The 27,204-nt window shown below is 37.4% G+C and overlaps 1 protein-coding gene across 2 annotated transcripts; it reads right to left on the reverse strand.

The window, feature by feature from the left end:
* Positions 1-1,768: 1,768 nt before the first annotated feature.
* Positions 1,769-26,960, reverse strand: LOC135637308 (electron transfer flavoprotein-ubiquinone oxidoreductase, mitochondrial-like). 2 transcript variants are annotated; one of them, XM_065149969.1, is made up of 18 exons: positions 26,325-26,960; positions 23,875-23,951; positions 16,904-17,010; positions 16,295-16,376; positions 16,109-16,217; positions 13,058-13,104; positions 12,886-12,960; positions 11,986-12,102; positions 10,718-10,786; positions 7,715-7,807; positions 7,479-7,581; positions 7,134-7,258; positions 6,937-6,986; positions 6,787-6,853; positions 6,571-6,650; positions 5,339-5,467; positions 5,102-5,163; positions 1,769-2,401 (listed from the first exon to the last, which is right to left on the reverse strand). In XM_065149969.1, the coding sequence occupies exons 1-18, from the start codon at positions 26,743-26,745 to the stop codon at positions 2,388-2,390; spliced, it is 1,827 nt and encodes a 608-aa protein (XP_065006041.1). In that variant the 5' UTR covers positions 26,746-26,960; the 3' UTR covers positions 1,769-2,387. The 2 variants fall into 2 exon arrangements, with proteins under 2 accessions (XP_065006041.1, XP_065006040.1); XM_065149968.1 differs by having other exon boundaries at positions 5,097-5,163; positions 26,325-26,959.
* Between the last annotated feature and the right edge of the window lie 244 nt (positions 26,961-27,204).

Genomic DNA, 27,204 nt, shown 5'->3' on the forward strand with positions numbered 1-27,204 from the left:
ACCAGCATGGACCCCTCAACACCCAACTTAACTTGAGAATTTTACTGCTTATTCCTTGTTCACATATTCCCTTCCAGATGCAGATATGCAATGCATTCCCTCCTTTAATATCAGTAGAATAAACAAATCTCAGCTTTTGCAAAGACCTAAAAGCTTGGCTTGCAGAGATGATGATATTTGTGGCATGCATGAAAAGGATGGTACTCAGGCTGGCTGTACCACTCAAAGCTTGTGACATCACCCATTTTTACAGCTGAGTTGTAATGGTAAAAAGAGTTGGGACCTTGGAGACAATCTTATCCCAACAAAACATTTCACCTTATGGCATTCCTTACTTTCTGAAAGTGAGAGGGACACTTCATGTGGTCATTATCATAGGTAACACCCCCCCAGTTCATCTTCACCTTTTATGATATTTAATGACAAAGTTGCCACTCAAGACTTAATCTATTAGTACAAAAGTGATGGATGGATAAAGGCCTCAGTGATTATCCTAACTTTTGAACAAGGGGAATCCTTCAGACTTAATATAGTAGCAGTAATCACATGTGATAAGAATAATCAGTAAAGAAGAAAAGGGTGCTCTAGTTTATTTGATCATCATGCTTGCAAAGCCAATTTTTTTTTATTGATGAGAAGTTCAAGTGTCCATAACTATTCCACTTGAAGAAAAGAACATCACAGATACATTGAAAGTGACCTTGCACTGGTGATCTTAACATATACAATGTGATATTTGATAAATAATGATCTTATCCCATTAACTCGGTGCATTGTGTGTTGCTTACTGAATTAGTTTATATCTATATCTGAAGCATATTAAAACCACATGACACTGGAATATATGTTTACTATCTCTATCCTAGTCTTCTACCTCATTCAGAACCTTATCTGTCATCATTTGATGCATAGATCTATCATTCATCCTCTATTCTACTTTCGCTGACTTCTTCTCCCTTGATTTTAATTTCTTCTGTTAAATATAATGACAGTACACATATAATCTACCATTAGGAAGTCAATCTAAATTACAATGTGTGATGTGCAGAAGAAAGCAGATCGACTGAACTGATTTTTTTCCTTAGTCTCCTAATATTCACCAACATGAAGACTGGTATCCAGTCACAAAGTCTGATGGCAAGAACATGTCTAACCACTCAATATTCCACCTAATTTGGTTGGTTTCTTCATTGTCATCTCTTAAATTTTGCCTACAGAGGGGCTTTCATTATTCTAAATCTGCTGTGCAGTATCCAGGATTTACCATTAGAACGTCAATTACAGATCCAGTGATTTATCCCTTTAAATAAGCCATTCCCACAAACACAAAAGCAAAAAAACATGATGCGATGAACAATTGTCCATGCAGAAAAATCAACCGCAGAAGTGCTTCTTTCAAGCAAACAAACTAATAGAAACTATATTGGCACTCCTTGTTTCTAAGGCAACTACTATCAAATTCTTGCAGAAATACAGCATAAGTGTTTAGATTTTTCAGCTATACATATCAGGGTCTTGCCTATGGTTCTACGGCTATCTAGCTGTTTTAATTATGGTTTAGTGGCAGAGAAGTTCTGCAAAGAATCAAAGATTATAGAAAATTATAGAAAATTATAGAAAATTTTAATTCGAAACTATAGAAATTATAGAAAATTCTGTCAGGGATTAAATCATTAAAATACCTCAGACAGAATGGATAGAAACTCAAAATTTTGGTAAATTGAGAAATCACACAATTCAAAGTACAATAAATTTCTCATATTACAACTGGCTCTAATAAAGCAATTGCACATATTCAAAGAACTAAGACGATTACAGTCTAAAATGTTAATAGTTGTCAGAAAATGACAAGACTTTTACTCAGACACATGTAAATTGCTGAGGCACAGCATCATCAGTATTTGCAAGTCTAGATACGACAGAAATAACCATTTGCAAACATAGAAATTTCAACTCATTCTTCTAGGTCACACTTCTGGGGTATATCAGGAGCCATCCTTCCTCTACTTGGAAAAGTGTCTCCTAGTTCTATAATCTGTAAGGTCTTGAAAAATGATTCCCATCGCAGCAGGCTATAAATGGCATGGCTTGCCATTTCCAAATGGTGGGCTGGTCACTTCTATTAATAAGAAAAACACTAAGACAGAAAGACTAGGAAAAATGCATTCCTCTAGTTGCTCCCTTCTCTTAATCTATCATATTACTGATCATAGTGTCCAGCTGTTAGATCTGGCAAACATCACCAAAGAGGGAAAGACCGGCTAGCATTTCGGCCTTAATTATTATGAACAAAAGTGCGACTCCTTTATATGTGATATCACATAATTGTGTACCCAGGACCACCACCACCTTCCGGTACCGTCCACTTGATGTTTTGCCTCGGATCTTTAATATCGCAAGCCTATGACATCATTATAACAACAGAGTTAGGACAATTCAGGAGAACATTTGATTCTAATGATGAATCAATTGAAGACTAATAACAAAATACCAATTTAAGACCTATTTTTCACTCAAAAAATTTAAGACCACTCAACAAACAAATTGAAATTCACAAACTTTATGATGACTTGATGTTTCTGTTGACGAGCAAAGCCTGAGGCAGACCACAATATAGAAAAGTGATATGGACCTTCAGCTTCATATTTTTCAATGCTTTCATCAAAGGTTATAGCAATGCATAAAGATCAACAAAGCAAGAAGCATTTGGATGAGTGTTTGGAAGTCCATTATGCATTAACCAATCTGATAAAATCTTCATGCGATTGGTTCTCATAGAGATTACTCTACTACTTAGTGCTCTAACCATGTTATCGAATCCACTGTGGAACAATCTTATAAGGAATTGGCACATACAATTCATCCCATTGCTTCTCCCAGGATTCCATAACCTTGCTGCACAAATTGGCAGGATTAGTGGGGTAATAAGGGAATTTAATCATTTATCTTGGAATGGAGGAAAATCAGGGATGGATTTGCTATATTGGTCTGATTGAAGGTTGTGCAAGTCTACTACTTCTGATAATTCTAGGAACCCTGATATAGATCCCAAAACTTGTGTAGGCCTAGTTTATTATGGAGATGCAATGGGAATTTCTTCTGAAATCCAAAAATTTAAACCAAACACCTTATGCTCATGTGGAAGTGGACTATTCAAAAACCCTAATCTGAAGCATGGGACTTTAGAATCCTAATATACCCTTAAAACTTGAAAACAAAGGATTAAACCCTAGGCTAAACAAAACAATAATAATATCTTCGAACCAAACACAGAAAAATGAAATCCTAGGTGCTATTTGAACATCTTAAGTTGAGATTTCAAAAATGTGACTTGAAACTTTGTCCCTATTTGGAACTTCTAACGATATCCAAAGATTTTCTAGTATTCATACCAAATGGAGCCTCAAGGACTCTTGATGGTGAATTTATTCCTGGAGACTTATTGTTCCACAAAGCCTCCCAAAATTTCTTTCCATTTTCTCATTTTTTACTCATTTATCTTAATGCTATTAGTTGGAAAACTTTTGTCTATCCTTTGCCTCAAAAAAATTATTTATAAAACTTAATCTATCAGTTTAGGACTGTACCATAACAAACTCCAAAGCCAAGTGCTGTTTCTAGTGCATGAATTTGCCCTGCCTGCTTAACTATGAACTAAGGAGAATCTTGTGAATTAATTACCATAATGATGATGAAGCAGCATCCAGAATGAATCAAGCTAACTTAAGCTCATCAAGAACTTCAAAATCAATACGTTAAGATAAAAAGTTCACCTCCACTGGCAGCGACAATCAAGAGTATCAGGTATCGCATTTCACATATTGGATTGATAAGTATAAGAAAGACTAAAATGGTTCACAAATGTACAGTAAGTAACATGACCCCTTTGCATAAAAAAAACTAATTTTGCACTATCAAGATAAAAAAATATAACAGGACTAACTCTTTCAATTGAATATCATAATCAGTGATTTAAAAAACGCTAGGCACCAAAAGGTGCCAAGGTCCAAAAACGCTCGAGCGAAGCGAGGCACTAAAATATAAAAATATATAATATAATCAATAAATATAATTATTTAAATAAAAAAATATGATATTAAATTAAAACAATAACAATAATTTCAAATAAATAAAAATTAGCAGTATTAAAATCAAAATAATATATTATTAATCTAATAGATTAAAAAATATTGTTACTAGTATATAGTTAACAGTATATAATTAATATACTATTAACAGCATACTATCAAGTCGATGTGAGAAGAGAGAGTAAGAGTAACAGTAGCGGCGAGTAGTGGCAGCGGGAGCGACGATAGTGGTGAGTAGCGGTAGTGGCAACGACAGCGATAGTGATAGCAGCGAGCAACGACAATGGTAGCGGGGGCGCAGTGTAAGAGTAAGACTGGGAAGAGTAAGAGGAAGACCGAGGCTGCTGACTTAGAGCAGCGACAATGGTAGCGGTAGTAGTGAGCAACGACAGCGGGAGCAGGAGTGGGAGAGGCGAGCGGTGACAGTGGTAGCGGCAGCAGTGAGAAGCGGGAGTGGGAGCAACGACAGTGGCAGCAGCGGGAGTGGGAGCGACGAGCGACGATGGTGGCAGCGGTAGCGGTAGCGGCAGCGATAGTAGTGAGCAGCGGCAGTGGGAGCAGCAAGCGGCGGCAGTGGCAGCGGTAGCAGCGACAACGGGAGCGGTGAGCAGGGTTAGGGTTGGAAAGTCGCGAGAGGAAGGCTAATATCGGTGCTTTAGTTGGTTCAATCGAACCAACTAAAGACCGGAGATCGAACCAGACCTAAAACGCTGGTTCGGTCACCTGGTTTAACTCGGACGCTCGCCCGAAGCGCCCGTCGCCTAGGCTCAGGCGAGCGGCGCCTTTTTGAAGCATGCCGCCTGGAAATGAAGCAAGGCGCTCGGGCCTCGCCTCACCCAAGCACCTAGGCGAGCGCCCGAGCGCCTATTGAAATCACTGATCATAATGGATGAGACACCCTCTTAAACTATTAGGAGACAACTTTCCTTGTTAAACAGTTATATTGCTGTTTCTAATCATTTTGTATCACAGTCACAAAGAACAGTAATCTGAATAAACAATCAGTACCTTACAGTGTAGACAATTTTGGGCATTGATGTGGAGCTTCAAACCATGATTCTCATCTGGAGTATACCTTTGTCAAGTACAAAAAGAAAAAAATCATAAACATAAGAAACAGGCACTTTGTTTAGCTTTTTACATCTATTTCATCATTTAGTTTGTTGGTCATTACTTCAATCACAATTAGTATATGGAGAATAATCGGAAAAAATAATGGTACAGTAATGGGTACTAACACTATTCCTTACTCATAAACACGAGCTGGGCAATATCTCGACTCCGGTCCAGCATATAGTGGAAGATTTACTAATTCAGGTACTGTTGAATCCCTCAAATGAAGATGAGCTGGTTGGTCATGTTCATGATTTGTGTTGCTCCTGCAGTATAAATTCAATCCATTTAAACTTATCATTAGGGAAAAGTAGAGAAAAGGATAGAATACATGAAAAGCTAATAATTTGAATTGCTGATATAAGCTACTCCAGAAACTTTGTGGTTATTAAGGTCATGGTTCTAATATTAAATAGACCAGTCCCCCCAACACACAAACACACACCCCCCCCTAAACCATGGCACATAGACCACAGGTAAAGATTGTGCAGATCGATGGGTCCAATAGATGGAATAGGGTTGAAGGCTGCAACAAGTTTAAGCAGAAGTAGCATGCCCTATATCAAGAACTTTATCTAATACCAGTTTCGACAAATGGTTGGACCAGTTCAGTTTGAAAATATTGGATGGTGTACTGATCCATACTGCTTGATGTCTCAAGGTAAAAAAAAAAAAGTACCCGTCAGTAACAGTCTATATGGTCTGATATCAGTGCTTGGTTGGCTTGTATATACAGTAGGTATATATAGGCCCGACCAGTGTTTGAAATCCTGCCCTGCTTGGAAAATACCAATAGGCATATGTCAATCATGTGTCAGCACAATACATGATGACAGTAACATAGTAGCATGGACTCTACACCAGTAATGCAATGAGGGGATGCTCGTGATAGATGCATGAATGCATATAGATTGAAACTCAAATCCATATTCACATTGCGCCCTACACATAGGCATCGATGATTATACATCATATCTTTCTGCCTCTCCATGCATGCATTCGGAGGAGGGGAGCCATTTGTCCCACAGTAACCTTTAGTTGGATGTTGAGGGCGTCGCAGGATACGAGCCCTGTTATGGCAAGTCTCTTGTGCCCTTCCATGGATGCATTTATAAATGATAACTATGCTTGATCTCTTCTTGCCAAGCCAAGCAAGGAGGCATTTAACACATAAAAAACCTACAAATGGAGGCAACAATTGATGTGCCACAAGAGCCAAGGGTCTAGAGCTCCTTAACGTTGGAAAAATCCATAGACATCATGGCTACCAATCATGGGTCCTCTCATCAGAAAGCTTGTGCTAATGCAAGAGATAATAGAAGCACGGAACAACAGCAACCATTGCATTATAAATTTTGCTACTACAAACCTGTACAGTGAAGTTGGCACGTCGAAAGATATTTGTCCATCCGGCTTCGGGTATTGAATTGGAGCATGCAGACTGGCGATCTAAGCATTCAGGAGAATTTAATTAGTTCGTGAACTACTAGCAAATGAAAATATGTAACTAAAAAAGAACTGTTGCATATCCCTATTCTTAATATATACTATAATTTTATAAAAAATTGGAGCAAAATATCCTCACATCTGTAGCTTCATGATCAGGTTTCCCATGCTTCAGTGTCAAAGGCAGTCTTCCTCTGAAGACATAGCTGACATACATAAAACAAAATAATATAAGCAGTTTGACATCTTAAGTGCAGAAAAGGTAAATTGTCACACAGTTCAACCTTACCGCTCCAGTGCAGAGAAGGCCAATCCAGGTATAAGCCCATATTTAAAGGCCTGAAAGAAATGAAGTCTTCACATATTGAAGATAAGAAAACAGACACAACTGCAAAGTTTGACCCATATGCTTCTCATAATGTTAATACTGCAAAATTTTATCTAGCAAGATGCCAAAGATGGCAGGAAAAGGAATTAATGACTAACTGGTCGGTAGTTTCTAGCTCTTTTCAGATCTTCCCAAATCCAGGACTTTTTCAAATTGTCCCAGTATGTTTCCATTGTTGCTCCTTCAACTAGTGTTCTAAACGCTGCTTCCCCTGCCAGCATACCTGGAGGGCACAGAAGAATTTTACCAGGGGAAACTCTTCAAAACAACTAATAAACATATGCAGAAGGTGAAGTAATGCAATGTTCTAGCATACATAGTAAAGCAGTAAAATATGTTGTTTATATAATTACCATCATAGAAGGATATAAACAAAAAGCTTAACAAAGTCCAGGAAAAATGGAACAGTGCACCAAAGAACATTTTGCAACTGAAAGCAAAACCTGATTTCATGGCAGTATGTGTGCCCTTTATCTTAGGCACATCTAGAAAGCCAGCAGAACATCCAATAATTGCTCCTCCAGGAACTACTGAATAAGGTATTGACTGAAACATTACACATAATAGTTGTATCAGATTATGAGTAACATAACTTTAAAATAGGACTGCAAATCTAGGTAAATATACATCATCAGTCACTTTAATGAGTCAAAGAGAAGATTAGTTTGCTCATATGCACCTGGAAACCACCTTCATTCAATGTGCGAGCACCATACTCGAGAACTGTTCCGCCCATCAAAAGTGGTTTGATGGCAGGGTGGTGCTTGAATTTCTAAGATTTAGAAAGAAATAATTACGAATAAGAAGTGGCCAGAGAGTAGTCATTAGCTTCCATATATCAGATGCAGGTAACATATGAGAATCCAATAAAAGCAGGCAGACTACCTAATTAGCAGATTATAATCTGGAACTGGAAGGCACTGGAAACAAGGAGAATAAAAGAACAGAAACTAAGAGCTGAATGCAACTTCATTTAGAAAACACAGGACATATTACTTGTAAAGAAAATTAACAATTTCTATATATTTAAACATCAAACACTGACAGATAAGAAAACTATAGGTTTGTGCATTTAAAGTCATGGATACAATATAAGATGAAAAGACGGTTTTTAGGATCAACACAAAACTAAAAGGATATAAATTCTTTTAACTTTCAGTATAACATGTTCAGATGCGTATAACATCAAAACCCAATCTCTATCAGATTGAAAGCATGGATTTTTTGCATAGAACAAAAATTAACAGAACCAATATTATGTGCAAGTTAAATTAAACATACTAGATCAGTAACAAGATCAATAGAAATTTTCAATAGAAGATAGAATCTTCTAAATTACAATATGCTCCCTAATTTTATACACATTACTATTCTCAAGATGAACCTGACCTTTCTTACCCCTTCTATCTAAAGGAGGTATAAGCGATTGCGCTCTGAGAAACTCAAACTACACACCAGAGTTCTAAAAGCTTAGTCGCCAAATGGATATAAATTTCAGTTTCAATTAACTGTATAAACGTTCTTTACAATGTGCAAGGATATCTAACATGTACCGATGCACTTTAAAATTGAATTTCTTTCATTTTACTTTTTTTCCTCCAGTAAGAATGTGGATTACCAGTCCAATTAGCTGTAACTACTTGGTTTTCAATCCCTAGGAAGCACTAGGGCACCTATTGCAAGAGAGATTTTTTAAAAATGAGTGGCTTTACAAAATTGAAATCACTAAATCACAGATCCATTAGTAGGGTTGTAGTGAACTACTTCTAAAGTGATAAAAATATTTATGCAATCCCAAATCATACCAGTTAGTAGAGTTGCAGTGAACCACTTCTAAAGTGATAAACATATGCAGATGTCTAACAAAATTGTCCCCAACCATGTATAATACTAGCCTGCTGTCGTACCAATTACCATGACCCCATCTGAAAAAAGAATTAATCCATTAACTTGGTCCAAAAATCTTTAATTTAATAGTAGTAAAATCATCTAGCCCTATATACAAGTATATTCATTATCCCACTTCATTGGGTTGTCACAGAAGCAAGACAACACAACAACAAATGAGGCATTGTTTTCTTCCCAAGAAAAACGAGAATATCAACATGACCACCATGAAATTAGGAAGCAAAAGTAGAGAAATAAGCTAGAGAATGGAATATGACAATCCAGCCATGACTTGGTCACAACTGAGACCTAATCAAGAACCTAGAGCCCATCAATCTTATTATGAGAGTAACTAGAATTATTCGCCATGTTTGGGTTCAGTGAAAAATACCTGGCTGTAACCAATCACAATCAATTTCCTGAGCTCAACATTTTGATATTATAATAAATTAAAAATACTAAATCTACTAGTAATTCCTAAAAGGGGGTTTCATGGTTTAAAAGTTAGCTTATATTCTTTTTGCCCCTTATTTTGCTCTTGATTTCCTTATGTCCGTTAATTTATAGAAACAGAAATGTTAACCATTTTCTGAAAATCAATATGTTAATGTTCACGTACTCGTAGTATAGGTATTTGTTGTTTTTGATTCTGTAGAATTAAGTGATATTCAATTATATATTTAATGACTCAAACTGTCAAATTCATGAAACTGACCTGCATAACCAATGCACCTTTGACAATAGAACTGACCAGGACCCAGACCCATCTGGTCACAAAATTTATATGGGCCTGGGTTAAAAATGGTCTCGCTGATCCAATGGGGTCAACACAAAGATAATGTTGGTAACTGGACTAAATAAAGTTATCACTACGTGAAAGTCATGGTAAGATATGGTGTTACCACAAATAATAAGTGATTGACTCTGTAACAGAGGGTCTCAAATGAGATAGGGAATCTTTGTTGAAGTAGATGAATATTATAACTGTCAGAGCACTAATAAAATATTCTGAATATGCATTCACTTGCAAACAATCAGCCGTTACATGTATGGTTTTGTTCTCAAACCATAACAAGTATAGCTTTCCAAATAAAGTTTCAAAATTATACAATGAAGCCATCAGATATGCCTCCGAATCGAAGAAGAGTCAGATGAATTGGTGATTAGAAGGCACCCAAAGGATAATAAAAGCTACATTTTCAACTAGTCAAGTTGTTCAAACTGATAATCAAGCACTAGAAAGCACTTCTTTAGGTGCATAATCTTATTTTAACATACAAGGTAGCAAACATCTCTAGCACTAAGTGCATATTGGTTAATAATTTTAATTAAAACCGGTTGATGTCGAATCACCATCTGGTGATTAAATATAACAAAGCTGGTTCATACAGTAATAAAGGATTGGGTGTTTGAATATCAAAATGACTATTTAATTCTACATACTAGCTGAAGATGAATTATCAAAAATGGGTATAATAATAGACCAACTTGGTTCCACAGGTAGAATGAAAGTAGATATGTCAGATCACGAGGGTAAAACATGTGAAAAGAAATAAACACCCAGCATCTATGGAAACAGTCATTTCACTAACTAGCTCGACAAGGGAATGCTGATAACATTCTGCAATGGTCTTCTCCACTACCCAAGATGAACTGTCAGTTAGAGAGACCAGACGACTACCAATATGCATAAACGAAATGCCAGATTCTACTCAAACAATGACAACCAACAACAGATGTAAATAACTGTTAAAAGGATAAAATACATAAATCAACCTTAGTACAGAGGAGATACCTGGAATTCGTCATAAGGGTTCAAATAAGGGTTGTGATAATTTAAGGCAATGACAAGTCCAATAGCGATCTACACATATTATGCAATTGCGAATTAGATAAATTGTGAGTACAAAAGATAAGCCTGGAAAATATCCAGATTGGTTATTTACTAATTTACTGAGCTTTATAATGCCAAATTTGGAGATTAAGATGATCTGCTAACAAACAGCTCAACCATATAGCAGCCAGATGAGTCAAAACTTGTTCCAAGGATTGCCATTTTATGTTACGGTAGTGTGCTGATATCGACTTCACACAGAACATCCCAACCTGCCAACCCAGAGCTGACTGGCATGCAATCCTTGTTTTGTGCTTCTTAAAACACAAGGGAGAACTAAGTTTATTGGCATTTACTCGATTATGTGGCTTCATCTTGAAAACATAAACTTAATCTTTCAAAAAAATAGAAGAGCAAAAAGATAGACTTCAAAGGCCAGGCACAGGTAAAAGTCTTTATATATGACTTCGATAACAAAACTTTGTTCTCAACTCAATGTATTGTATCATATTTATTCGGTGGGGATCAGACAAATTATTGTTGTATCTCTCTTAAAGGAACTGGACACTTTTGTAATGAACATTTTGGGAGATTACATGTTACCCACTGGAGGTATGCTAAACAAGATATTAGCCATGTTTTCTATAATAATTAATTTTAATGTTTATGTCAAGTGGAAGCATTATATCCAATACACTAACTTCAACAAGTTATAATGTGCATAACTGCATATCTCTTGTATATTCAAATATATAATTGTCTTAATAATGAATAATTATAGCATTAATTTATACTTCAAAGAAATTGACTGCAGGGTCACATGTTGTAATCACGTGAACTTCAGAATTTTATCGTAATATTAGCACCAGTCAATAATTGGCAAATGTTTATATATAAATATAAATATAAATATAAATATATATATATATATATATATATCATTCAATAAATACAACAACAAACTGTAAAACTGTTTGTCATTATTATGGAAAAAACTTGATAGAATCTTAAAACCCACTAAAAAATATTTTTCTGATTTATTTATCAAGAGGTAGTTTAGGAAGAGAAAATTCGCATTGAAATGCTTCAACTGTGAAGTCCCTGGAAGTAGATCTTTTAATCCTAGAAAGCGAGCCAGTGAAATTGTAAATAAAAAATGCAACGTAGATCTAGCTTTTAAAAATATTGAAAAGTAATTCTACGTAGGAAAAGGCAAAGTACTAAATCACCTGCCTATTACTCATGTGGTACAAAAAAGAACCTCCATATGTCTTCATATCCAATGGCCATCCCATTGTATGTAGCACAGATCCTGGTTTATGCTTTCCTTCCTCAATTTCCCAAACCTGAACATGACATGTACTCTCGTGTCATACAATTCGACATTATTCATGCAAAACATATAGAAGAGAGTTCAGAAATAAGGATAAGTAATTTGTGGCTACAAATTAGAGATAGTTTAGAATCTTTAGATTAATGGGTTACAGGTGATCTCTTTTTTCTTGGCGTGTACACACTATAAATAGAGAGGAGTTCTCTTGTTAGGTGTGGATGTGTGGAGTATTGATAGAAGTTGCTGAGAGTTTGAGAGGTTGGTGAGGACTAAATGTTTTTACACACTTGTAATTTTCCCCTTGTAGTGAAGATCTGCAGTGCAGTGGCTCCGTGGACATAGGCCAGTTTGAGTGAACCGTGTAAATTCATGTGTCTTTGTCTATGTTTGCTTTTTTTTTTCTTTGAATCTGGTATCAGGAGATTTGTTTTCTCCTAACAGAGTTGATTTGGAATATTGTCAAGTTTCTCACAAGCTTTGAGGAAAAAAAAATTAGTTTCCTAAGCTGGTTTCCAGTAGAATGCAAAGTTGAGTGGGAAAATGATTTCCTACTTCCTAGTAACTGTGAAACTAACAAATATAGATTTAGAGGATCCATTAGCCAATATTTGCACTATTTTATCAAGTACTTCATGTTGGAACCTGCATGTTTGGGCACTCATGCCCAAATTTACAGAGGGGCTGAAAAACTGATATGCAAACAACATGCTTTGTCTGTTAAGAGAATAACAGAGACATGGTAAGGGTTAAAAAAACATAAATGTATATAATGATTAAATAAAAAAAAATCCATTACCTCCTTGATGCCCAAGGCATATGTTTGATGCTGTCCTTGTACTTTTTCGCGTAGTTTGTGAGCCCTTATCATTTTCTAAGAAAAAAATTTTGACATGCAAAAAAATGAACTACATAATCCTAAAAATAAAAAACTGAAACTGTGAAAGGATCACCAGATAAGTTAAGCAAACCTCTGACAGTGACCCTCGACATCCTTCAGCAAGAAGTGTGACACGTCCTAAAACATATTCAACATATATATTGAGCCAAATAAAAATTGAAGTATCTTGCAAAAGATAATATAGATTCAAACCAACAAAATGGACAATGTACGAACAGTTTTCTTTTCCTCCTAGTCCATTTCATAATCCATCCAAAAACAGAAACAATCCCTCAGAAAACAAAGCTTCTATATATAAAAGCCAATAATACTTTACAACAAAGACCAAATTTGAACATGCATTGACAAAAACTTTATACTCATAAAGGACGACTTCTAGCAGTTCACATGATATACAGTATAAAGGCTCTAGATTTACTGGCACAAGAAACAAAAAAGTCATTCAAACTAATAATTAGTGAGAAGATCTTTCCTAATGGCACATTGTGCAATTCACAAGTATAGAATATACACACAATAAATTGCAGCACAATGACGTAAACTAAAAGAATTTCTGCTAAGTTAAGGATACCTCCATTTTACTAATCTTAGTTACCTAGGTAATGAATTAAGTATAGCTCGTATAAAATCATGGTCTGTCATACCGAAGCGTACCGCCCGTACTGGGCGGTACGTACCGGTCCGACAGGTTCTCGGTACGCGGACCGCCCGGTACCGCTACAGTGTTACAGTACTATACTGTAGCACCGCTACAGTATAAAAAAATATAAAATTATCGGTATACCAGGGCATACCGAGGGTGTACCGCTCGGTACACCAGGGCGTACCGAGGGTGTACCGCTCGGTATGCCCTGATGTACCGCTCGGTATGCCCTGATGTACCGCCCGGTACACCGGTACCGTACCAAGCCCGAATCGAAATTCCGGTACAGCACGGTATGGCGGACCTTGTATAAAATAATAACCAAATCAAGAAGTCAATGACAACATGAGTTACATCTTATCAAGTGCTATCTTACTCTTACTTTGAAGAAAGATGTAACCTGCAAAAGGTAACTTGGAAGGCCAGAAAGAGAAGGGGGGAAGGGAGGATTTGTACAATATATTTGGAGGATTTGTGGAGAGAAGCTAATCCCACCACCTCATATGTCACTTCGAAACATTATAGTTTTGGTTATCAAGTACAAGATATATTCCTAAAAGATTTCCAATTTGACATGCAGATTGTGAGCCCTCTTCTTCTATGGCCTTCTCGTTCTTTTAAGTTATTTAGAGATGCAAACCTTCTCCTATTGTATCTAAGGCTGCTTCAACAAAATAATTACAGTCAGACTTCTCTTGCTGGGTTGACCATTCTTTATTTACTCCTAAGTCCTAAGAAAAGTAGGAATACAATCAGTTCACTAGTCGAACCATGCCCAACCTTTGTCAAACTCTTACACAGGCTGGAAGACTTGTCTATGGTGGGATCTAACTCACTTTAGGAGCTGATGTGGTGAAATGGGTCCCCTTCTGCCAGCCCAAGCCCACACCTTGGGATCTACACCAGTCCCTACAGCCAACCAAGGCCTAAACATAGCCAACTATGTGAAGACTCGTCCAGTACTTTTGTCCCCTGAAAAGTTGGATCATATGAAATTTCATGTAGACTACATGACAAATTTGAGTATCTTCAAGAATATGAAGCAAGTGAACAACTTCATACCCTCATAGTGTCACGGACAAACTTCTAAACAGGATGTTTGATGTAATGCTTATGTATGTCTGTGTCTTTTGGTATGTTCATGCTTTGTACAACATGTAGAGGGACGGCCGAAGGCTTAATAGTCTCATCTTAGTTCGGTCTATAATGGACCATTTTACCCTTTGTTTTGCAACTGTTCAGAGCTTGTAAAGTCTGTTTGTAATTTGCATTGTCTATGAAGTGTTTTCGGAGATGTTTGCTTATGGATCCCGAGTGAGGCGTTTTCTCTATCCTGTTCTCTCTTTTGTGGGTCCTAAAAGACCATGGGAGGCTTCGAGGAGGCTGACCTTTGCGGACGGACACGCAAGGGTGCCGCACGACTTAGGCAAAACCAACTAAGTCCGTGACAATAGGGACTAGGATCCAACTCAAGCTGCTGAGTCATCATCCTAAGATTTTATCACAGCATCACCTCACTGTATCACAATCTTATTCCATGATATTTTATGTTTCAAAAATAAAGAGAAGCACATCAATAAAAAAGAGAGTGATGAATGGTTGCACAGAGAAGAATGTGGATGGAAAAAAAAGATCAGGAGGAACCCAATATGAAGGAGAAAAAGAATAATAGGAGCCAACAACCTAAAGAAAATTCGTGTTCTATTACCACTATCCAATTGTATGAGTTGTACACCTGTGCTGACTCTCAAGAGAAAACTCTAATGTAAGGCAAAGACTCACAGGACTTCTATTTACAAAATGACAAATGGAGAAGAAACATAAATATATATCTAACGACCAGCTGCATATCATAATCTGCAGCTTTTAACATATATATCTAATTACCCAGGATTATTTAAAGAAATGTACAACTTTCTTTAAAGGAAATTATCAACCCACTAGAAGTTCAACATTCTTAGGGCTCTTTATCGAAACTATGACACCTTAACAAAATCTACAACACCTTATAAATATATAAACAATAAGCAACATATTTGAGTCTTCAAAGGACTCTTATCAAATATTTCGCTGATCCTTTTTCAAACTAATTAATCACATTCTCAATGAAGTAGATAACTATGTTATCCATTAAACTAGAAGTGGTTGACTATAACATGAAAAGTACATGTAATCTATTACAATAAACTCCAAACCTATTTAAAACAAAACTCACATTCTATTCTAGTTAGCAATAGGACTTAAACAAACCTAAAATGAATATAACAGACTCAAAATAGATTAATATATGAATTAAAACTGACTCCAACAAAAATCTAATTAAAACTAAACAAATTGCTAGAATTTAACCCAAGTTCAATCTATGAAGCAAAAAAAAAACAGCAGCTGCTTATAAGTAATATATAGATCAGGACTATGTCAAATGTCTATAGACCTGAATAATATGGTCTCTTAGTTAAAGATATTAAAGGTGCATGCCTTTCAGTTCAACGCCACGTTGAAAAGTCTCCCTCTTAGAACCATCTTTAGCAACACCCATATCGTTAGTTGCAACTCCAATGACTCTGTGATTTTCATCATACAAAATCTGTCCAATTATCAAGCTTAGAAATAGATAAGTAGCAATCAATTCATTGTTTACTACTAAGCAACCAAGTATATCACCTCACTTGCAGCAAAACCAGGATATATTTCAACTCCCACCTCTTCAGCTTTCATTGCCATCCACCGTACCAGCTGGTTCAAACTACAGAGTATATGGTGAAGGTCAGATACATATGGAAAAAAAATATTTTCAGAATAGAAACATGAATAAGACAATGTCCAAAACCCATTTCTTTTAAGGCATTTGAGTTACACAAAACAAATTAATTAAAATTTGTGGAATTTGAGTTACACGAAACCAGACTGGCAGGACAATCCTTGATCTCACTAGTCACTACAAATCTAAGAAAACACAAATTTTGAGAAAATTCTTTTTGCAAATTTTTAATGCCAAGACTTATAGGAGAGGAAGAAAATATTATAGAGGGTTATAAACCTATCTCAGCTACCAACCTTGTGAAAATGAAAGTATTATGAAACCTAAAAAATTCACTAAATTGAGAGGGAAGATCTCCAGAAGATGCTGGTGTGAATGTGTCGAAGTGCACTAATGAAGTGTCAGATGATGAAAAGCAGCATTATGGAAATGTTGTGGATATAAGCACAATATATGCATGTCACAAATATTCACCAGCTATCCATGATATAAGATGATGAAAAGTAATGTACCTAATGACATAGTTTCCTTTATTATCAAATGGGGATGGAAGTTGCAATGAATGATTTTCTGTAAGCAGCCAAAACTTATCAGAGGAGACAGGAACCTCAATCGGAGCCTACAGAACATTTTACACAGAAATAAGAAACAGCGAGTTCTACAATACTTAAGTTTCTGGACATTGTATTTTGAAGATAGTGATTATGAAGAGTACCCACCTGAATGTTCACAAGTTACAATATTGAAAGTAAATGCACTAATGATGCATCAAAACACACTGATCTCAGTTATGATGCTATGTAATTTCATGGGCATATTAACAGCTAAATGTAAGATCATTCTGGAAGTATATACTTGATGTTATGGCCTAATGACATTGAGTTTCACATATAAAGGAATGGCATCAAGGTCGACTTCACTATTAATAAGGAAAATATTCAAAAATTGACATATATAATCCATGATGGCACCTATTAACAGACATAACATCGACTTAAATTAACAGCACTCACAAGTTTATCATCAGAATCAGACATTTTGATAAATTATGATCAGTAAAGTCTCAGGATTATTTACTGTTGGTTGTTTCAACAGAGTTCTACATATGTGCTACATTACTGGTTCAAACTTCAGTTCTCGATCCATTGCCCTACTCTCTCTAAATAGTCATATAGGCATTTCTTTTCTTATCTACTCCCTTAGTTGCAGAGGCTAAAACCTACAAAGGGTCACGAAAAGTGTAAAAAGTGCAAGAATGATCCACATATCTTCTATTTGAACTCATTCCAATTCTCTCTTCAAGGTAATATGTCTCTCTCTATCTAGTGAGGAGCCAAGGGCATCATCCTTTTTCTGCTTTTGCAATTTTCACATATATAAGTACCGAAATTTTCTACATTTAATTTCTTTTCATCCAAGAACCATCACAATAGCCCTTTTTCCCTCTTTTTTTTCGCTTTCCAGTTGTTGGTTCCCCCTTCTACTGCATGAATGATGAAAATTTTGTTGGATAAGCATCATTGTTTTTGGGGTCAAACTAAACAGGGACCTGGTGATATTTAAGGTAATTAGCAATAGACCTACACCTAGTTCTCATCTTCTATATCGGCAATCCTTATCTGTTTGCACTAATAAAAAAAATCAAACTTCTCTACACCTTGATTAAATTTAGAGGTTCTTTTTCAGTTTTTCTCCTTAATGATTGTTAGGAGAAATTGAGCCTTCGAGGTTTCCTAGTCTTTGCATCTTTTACATATATAATGCTCCACATGTTTGGGATTTCCATCTCATTGTTGTTCCCTAGGTCCTTGCTTTCCATGTGTTCAGTTGTCTAAGAAGTCAGAACTAGAAGATCCTAAAATTAGCAGTTTAATTAAACTTATCCATCTTTCCAAGCTTCTTTTTCCATAGAATTCAACACCTTCTAACTCTACATTAGGCTCATAAAGAAGAAAGACCAACCCAAATTCCTTTGAATTGATAATGAACTTGGATTCGAGTTCAATTAAACATGTTACCTATTTGGTCTTTTTTTAATTTTGTTTAAAATATTTTAGTATTTTAAAGTTGTTTTTTTGGTAAAAGTCGTGAATTGTCACAACCTTATAGGGCAACATCTCTTGTGTTTCTAATTCAATTTCCCACGGTGCTCAAGGTAGAAAAAAATCACAACTTAATTTGATTGAGAAGTGAAAATCTTGTTTGAAGATTTCAACTCTCTAAAGAAGTTTCTTCATTATATAAGGACGGATTATTTAGATTCTTTCCTATTAATTAAATATATTATCAAAAAGGAAAGTTATTCTGCAAAACAAATCTAAAATTTTATCTTCTCCAAATAAGGAAAGAATAAGTGACTGATTTGACTTGATTAATTAAATTCTTTCCTTACTTTTGTAATTTTCTATTCTTCTTGCAATTAAGGGTAGTATAAAAAAAGGGGAAGATAATGAGTTTCTTTTTTCATAAACCCCCAAAGTAAGTTTGGAGGATGTAAAAGTGAGTCCAAGAAGTTCTCTATTTCCTATTGTCTTCTCCTCTCTTTCCCAATTGTCCTGCTACCTAATTCCAATATTACATAATTCTAAAGCGTCAAGATGGCTACTGTTATAGATTTTCCTTTGATGATACACAATCCATCAAAGCCCAATCTGCTGAGAAATTAAAGTTTTAAAAGCTGTTGAATCTCGTATTTTGATGATGAAACTACTTGATATATGTTTATGATTTAATCTGCATTTTGAGTGACGCAGGATGCTTCGATCAGGATGAGACAATTAAAGCAGGAAAATCATGTTGTGCCGGAGGAACATGTCAGAAGATTGGACGTCGGGCCGGTGGATCGGTTGACGTATCGACAGAAGGCTTCGGGTCGTGGACTCGGGCATCGGGCCAAGAAGAGCGGGTATTGTGCCAAGGATATCGGAGTTGCGGAGTCAACTGGCCGATTGGACAATAGGACGAAGCGTCGAGGGACCAATGACATGCCGGACAACTTGGTTAATTGCTTAGGATTAATTGTCTCGATCGAAGTTTTTGTTTTGAGTGTGCAGGATTAACTACGATGGAAGAAAGACATGCAGCAGGAGTTGCGCCGGAGTCATGACAATGATCACGTTGGGAGTTCGAGAGCTCGACGGAAGTTCGGACAGTCGTCGGAGGTTCTGCGGGAACAAATCCGAGAAGTCTAGAAGCTTGCCAAAGGAGCTCGTCGGAACTTGCCAAGTGGATCGTCGCAGTCCAGGAGTTTGCCGGAAGTCCGCAGGAGCATCACCGAGGGTTCATCGGATGATCGACGGAAGTTCGCCGGAAACTCGCCGGAAGAAGCGAGTGACGCACCGAAGCAAGCTGCAGAATATGTCTTAGGAAATAATCGTAGTTAGCACTTTGATTAAGTTAGAAATGGGAGGTGATCCCATTAGCTTAATCCTGGGGCAATTGGGCCCCTGAAGAACTCAAATTGGGTCGAATGGTTCAACCCATTCAGACCCAGGTTGCTGTGGGAGGTGCAACCGCCCAGGCAGGGAGGTAGCACCGCCCAGGCTATGTCTCCCAGCGAGACTGGGCGGTGCAACCGCCCCAGCCAAGAGGTGCAACCGCCCAGGGCTCAGTCTCCGAGCGAGACTGGGCGGTGCAACCTCCTCTGTCAGGAGGTAGCACCGCCAGAGCTCAAGTTTCGAGCTCTGCCAGGCGGTGCAACCTCTCCAGTCAGGCGGTGCAACCTCCTGAGCTCGGTCTTCGAGCTCTGGCAGAGAGGTGCAATCGCCCCTGACAGAGGTAGCACCGCCCAGAGGCTCAGTCTTCGAGCTCTGCCAGGCGGTGCAACCTCTCCAGTCAGGAGGTGCAACCGCCTGATCCCGAAATTCCGGGATTTGATCGTTTTGAGCTCCAAATTTGAACTGGGTTGGGGCCTATAAATACCCCACCCATTCAGCACTGAAAAGAGAAAGACCTACACCGAATTCTTGATCTTTTCTGTGATTCTAAGAGCTCAAATTTGTGTAAAGTCCAAAAGTTCTCCTCTTTCTGTTCTTCAAGTCTTGAGTTGTAAAGAGAAGAGAGAAAGGTTCTGTAAGGATTGTCTCCTGAGCCCGTCAAAAGGAGTGAAACTGTAAAAGGACAGTTGGCCTTCGCCTATTGAAGGAAGGCCTCTAGTTGACGTCGGTGACCTCGTCGGTGGAGGAAGCCAAAAGTGGAATAGGTCAAGACTGACCGAACCACTCTAAATCTCTGGTTTGCTTTTATTTTGAGCACTTTATCATTACTGCAAACCTCCTACATAGCTACTGCTCTCTGCGCTTTTACGAACAAGTTTCTAAGTTCTGATCTTTCCGAATCTGCATTCAGACGTAAATCGGTGTTTTCGTACGATCTTTACATTGCAGTTTACATTTACGTTTTGATTCTATTTATAACTGCAAACTGTCTTCTGCGCTTTTACGAACGAGTTTCTTTGCAGTTTACGTTTACGTTTTGATTCCATTTATAACTGCAAACTGCGCTTAGACACAATCTGCGCTTAGACGCAAACTGCGCTTAGACGCAATCTGAGCTTAGGCGCAAACTGCGCTTATATGCAAACTGCGCTTATATGCAAACTGCGCTTAGATGCAATCTGCATTTAGACGCAAACTGCATTTAGACGCAAACTGCATTTAGACACAAACTGCGTAAACTGCGCTTAGACGCAAACTGTGTTTAGACGTAAACTGCACTTAATCATAAGTAATCTTAGAATCGACTTTTGCATCAAAATAGTTTTTATCGAACGAACGCAGCTTTCGTTTTTAATCGCTGAAAGATTTCCGCTGCACTAATTCACCCTCCCCTCTTAGTGCTCTCGATCCTAACAAAAGCTACCAAGTATTGTAGACTAGTGAATCAACATTGCGACAAAAAAAATCAACATTACAATTAAGTAAAGCTAGTTCAAAAAGGTGGTAAGTGGTAACAATGCCTTTCTCCATCATCAAGACTGGCATATATCTGATTTTGCTTTACTTATACCTTTTCATTGTTATGAATAGTTTTTTCTTTAAAACAAGCATTTTTTTAATTTTATATAATTTTCCCTCTCTATTTTGTCCACATTTTTATCTTTTCACTAGCTTGCTATGCAATCACCTAAATCTTACTCTTTAGTTCTCCTACATCACCTTTTCAACATCTTTCTCTAACTTTAGGCTCTTATTAACATGATACACCCACGATAAGATCCATATTCTTGTACTTCTTGTCTTCTTGAAATGAACATGGTTCTTTATAACTTCATCTACAGCTTATTCAGAGTTGACAAATATTAACCATAACTGTCAAACTAATATTTTTTATTTTTATCCTAATTCACATGATATCTTTTGTAATAAAATTTAACATCTTCTTCCAACTCATCTAAGGTTACAATTACAGCCATCAATTCTCTAAGGCCTACACATAGTTCTGTAACATTACTTTTTATACATATGCCTAGAAGCATCCTTTCGATATTAGTTTGCCTTTATATATATATATATATATATATATACATATACATATGTGTATTTATATACAAGGCAAGGTTCGTCGTACCGTACCGTACCGGCGTTTCGACCCGGGCTTGGTACGGTATGATACCGGTGTACCGGACAGTACATAAGGGCATACCAAGCGGTACACCCTGATGTACCGAACAATTTTATATATTTTTTATCAAGGTTCGCCGTACCGTACCGTACCGGCGTTTCGACCCGGGCTTGGTACCGATACGGTACGGTATACCGCTCGGTACACCCAGGTGTACCGAGCGGTACACTCAGGTGTACCGAGCACTGTAGCAGTGCTACAGTGCCACATTGCACTGCTACAGTGCTCGGTACGGGCGGACCGGTACAGGGCGGTCCGCGTACCGCTAGCCTGTCGGACCGGTACGGCAAACCTTGTTTTTTATATTGTAGCAGTGCTACAGTATAATACTGTAGCACTGTAGCGGTACCGGGCGGTCCACGTACCGATAACCTGTCGGACCGGTACCGGGCGGTACGTTTCGGTATGGCAGACCTTGATACAAGGTATGCAATACCGTACCGTACCGGTGTTTCGAGGTTGGCTCGGTACGGTACAGTACCGGTATACCGAGCGGTACACCCTGGTGTACCAAACAATTTTATATATTTTCTTCATTATTGTAGTACTGCTACAGTATATCACTATAGCACTGCAGCGGTACCGGATGGTCCGCGTACCGGTATGCCGTCGAACCGGTACGTATCGCCCGTACCAGGTGGTACCATTCGGTACTGCATACCACGTTTATATGTACATGTACACATGTACATATATATATATATATATATATATATATAATATATATATATGGATAATGGATATATATATATGTGTGTGTGTGTGTATATATATATATTTACATATGTATATATATCTATATATGTGTATATATATACATACATACATATATACATATATACATATATATACATATACATATATACATATACATATATATATACATACAAGGATTACAATTTCGTATTGTACTGAAGTTTCGATCTTAGCTCGGTACAGTACGGTATGAGTGTAACGAGGGTACCTCGATATATATATATATATATATAGAGAGAGAGAGAGAGGCAACGTCGCCTCGTTTCTTCTCCCCGCCGATGCTTCTCCCCACGCGGATGAGGAGAAGTCGCGACGATGCCAAGACCTCGTCGCCTCAAACGAGGAGGAGGCGACATCTTATTTGTGGCATCCAGCAAGGGAGAGCAATGACGGATTGGGATCGTTGAGGGAGAGCAGTGCCAGATCTCCAGGTTCTCCCCTTTCTTCTCTCTCTTCTTCCTTCTCTTCCTTCTCCCTCGGCTAATACCGCCCACTACGGTAACGAGACGGAAACAACCCCAATCGACGGTACCGCCCGGTAGTGGGCAGTCCACATACCGGTCTGCTAGCGGACTGGTACGTACCGCCCGGTACGGGTGACATCATTCGAAATTAAAATCCTTGTATACATATATATACAAATATACATACATATACATACATGTATATACACACACACATATATATAATTATATATATATATATATATATATATATATATATATATATATATATATATATATATATTGTTTTTTGTATATATAAGTTTGCCTTCAGTATCTTGTTTGCTTTACCAAGGATTTAAGCACCACTCCATACCGAATACTGATTCATCTTTAGATTGGCAAAACCTCGACATGGTTTAGTATGTCATAATTTTTCCACCAGAAAAAATAATATATAAAATATTTCATGTGTTTGTATTACTTCAATATGATCAGTATAGCACCCGATAAGCCCCATGAATCGGGTGGTAAGTCCCTTCTTTTTTATTTTTTCTTTTTTTTTAAATTCAATTCATGATTAAAAGATGGAAAGTAAATTAGCAGTTTAATAGATTTAAAAGGTAAAAATAAGTATATGAAACAATAATGGTCAAACTTACACCCTCGTGTCTCCATTGTGGGATCAATTCATCCAAAGCACGAGGCTCAAAAACATTTCCTGATATAATATGAGCACCTGTAATCAGAATCTATAAGTCAGAAGATGAAATAAACAATAACCCGTACTGCCACAGATTCACAGTCAATAATTCCAGTGCAAATCTAGTGAATGATATTGAAGAGCAAATAGCAAACAGGACTAAGAACAAAGTTCTATTACTGTGAATGATACTGAAGAGCAAATAGCAAACAGGACTAAGAACAAAGTTCCATTACAAGTAATAGAACTTTCTAATAGTAACAAATATTAAGGAGTTGAAAAAAGTATATGACATCTATAAACAAGGCTTTAAATACCAGTCAGATACTGGTTTCAACAATGGGTCAGGCCGGTATGACTAAGCAACTAAGTGGTATGCAGATCTACATCATTCGGTATTGCTGGAGAAAATAATAATACATGACATACTGAGTGGTATCAAACCTATGATTTAATTACCAGTTTGGTCAGACTGATGACAGTAGGTCATTACATGCCAACTAATCATTATTTTAAATCATTCCTATAAACATGGAAGTTGTCGCCAATAAACATTCCACCAGCATTAGATAATTGGAGTCAGTTAGACTTAAGCAACTACTACGAGGCACTGTAGTGGAATGCCAGTTGTCATTTCTTCAACGGATTATAGAGAACACAATCAAATCGTCTGGCAAGACTTATCTTTCTCCTTTGGTAACTCTCTCTCCCTCCCTCTCCTAATCCCCTTTGGTAAGAAAACAAAATGTAATAAAAAGAATTATGACTAAATTAATAAAAAGATCCATGACTAATGTGAATATCTAAATTTATATGGTCGCCAAGAGTAAGTGCAGTTGATGTTGTAAAGCAATGGCATATGTTCCAAATCTGAAGTAAACCAACTTGGTTTTCCTTACTATTGTTGGGGCACAAATTTCTTTGTTTCAACTTCAAAAATCTAACATTTTGAATATCCCAAAATGATCACCCCAGCAACATAACTGTTTCCTAATAATTCTGACAGAAATTATGTGATTACAGGAAATGTGAGTTTTCTCTGTTTCATATACAAGACAAAGCCAGGATAACCTGTTTTTCTATTGGGGTTCCTTCTGTAGGTCCATTTGGTATGTGTAACCTCATCTTAATTCTCTTCTTCCACCCAACTACTCTTTTTGCTCATGTTTTTGAATCTTGTCTTTCTCCATCTGTGTGTTTGTATGTGCTTTTTTTTTTTCCTGGAGGGACAGCAGATGAAGGCCACTTTAATTGGTATAAGGGCAGACCAATCCTAAAACGGATTTTAGTAGAATTAGAGCTGGCAAAACATCAAACAACATACTGGAACATGCATACTTCCAGTTACTGCCAACTAGAACTGGATGTATCAACTCACTAAATTACAATTTTCAGTGAAACCAAAGTTTCAGCTCTTCCCCAAAAGGATTTGGCATTCCCATGTTTTAAGTGTGTGCCAGCAGAATAACAAAATACACAAAAACTAAAATGCAAACAAAAAAGATACTAAAAGTACATCTCGGTTGATCCTCCTCCAGTCTATTCTCTCTTTGTGCATTCCATCCCACCAGCAAAACAACACAAGGCTATCAGGTGGTGGTATCCACTGAAAACTAGAAATGTAGGATACATGTACAGCCCTCATTTAGGTCTTTAGAATTATTTTTCAAACCAAATAGATCCAATTTGTGTATCTAATATGCTGATTGGAACTGTTAGAATGGATCAATTATTTGGTCTCAAGAGCCCAATTTCAAGAAATTTTTTCCTTGACCAACTTCTGTAGTAAAGAAAATAAAAAGGATTAGAAACTAGATTTATCTAAAAAACAATTCTAAGATAAATACTTGTGAACTCTCTGTAGTGGCTCATTCCTAGTTTAGACGGCTATCCAGGATGAATTTTAATTATATTGAACTGCTAATATCCAGAAATTTTGAAATTTTGGTTTCTATAAATTTTGAGTGACTCAATGTTAGACCTAAAGACTAAAAAGACTTTAATTAAAACTATAAATAAAGATTTAAAAATTCTCAACTTAACTATATATGATTTCTTTTATATATCTCAAGGCGACAAAAGATACATGCAGCCGACTCCCAGATAGTTGGATTTTACAGCTTTATTGTTGTTATTGTTGTTGTGTAATCCTAGATCGAATCATGCCCTCCATATTCAACAAACTTTTCATAGTAAGTATTAACATCAGAATTTGAAATTCTCCCTTAACCAGTCTATGTTTCTATCTGTTTCTTACATTCTGATTCAAATTATCATAAGCTATGAAAATGCATCAAGGATTCATGCACGCTCAGGAAAAAAAAGATGGAACCAAACAAACATAGCAAGAAAGTGCCTCATCCATTTGCTAATCTACTAAAGAAAAGAACGCCATAATTAAAACCTCACCGACTTCCGGACCCTTCTCCAAGACGCAAACGGAAAGATCTGCGTTCCTCTCCAGGCACATCTGCTTCAACCGTATCGCGGCCGACAACCCGGCTGGTCCCGCCCCCACGATGACCACATCGTACTCCAGACTCTCCCGGTCGCCCGACCCGCCGCATAGACCCCTGGTTCCGCTGACCACGCGGCGGCGCAGCCCTGGCGACAAGTCCGGGAAGCAGATCGAAGGCGCAAAACTCGCGCGACTCGGAGGATCTCTGAAGGAAGAGAACCGGTTCGACGGAATCGGGAGCCGCGATTCGGGTCCGGGGGATGGCGAGACGGATGAGATGATCGGGGTTTCGGCGCGGAAGGGGGAGAAGAAGGGAGACCGAAGGGGGCGGCGGGATTTGGCGGTGATGGCGGAGAGCGCTGATCTGTACATGGCGGAGGTACGGGGTGGCCGCCGGACGAGTCGCTCGGCTACGATGTATTGAAATGGATGAAGCCCCCCACGTTGCCAAAACGAACTAAACTCAGAAGGATGTGTTCAATAACTAAATCAACCTGCATCTGTCTAGTCTTATCTCTATCCGTTTTATGTTACACATGTAGTATAACAAAGGAATAAAAGAGATGGAGGCAAGTTGGTTCTCAAGACACATCTCTCTATCTCATAAGCGAGCCAAATCATCCGAACGTCTTATTACCTTAAGCATACAAGAAATCAATAGGGAGGGGAACCTCACGATTGAATCTTGCTCGCACAATCAAAATCAAATAGTTTGTTTATAATTTTATAAAAAAATTATAATGCATATTATCAAATATATTTATTATTATTATTATTATTATTTATTGTTTTACAAAATTCTAATTTTAGAATATGCCTTCACCACATAAT

Source organism: Musa acuminata, chromosome BXJ3-4, assembly GCF_036884655.1.
Source record: "Musa acuminata AAA Group cultivar baxijiao chromosome BXJ3-4, Cavendish_Baxijiao_AAA, whole genome shotgun sequence".
Classification (NCBI taxonomy): Eukaryota; Viridiplantae; Streptophyta; class Magnoliopsida; order Zingiberales; family Musaceae; genus Musa; species Musa acuminata.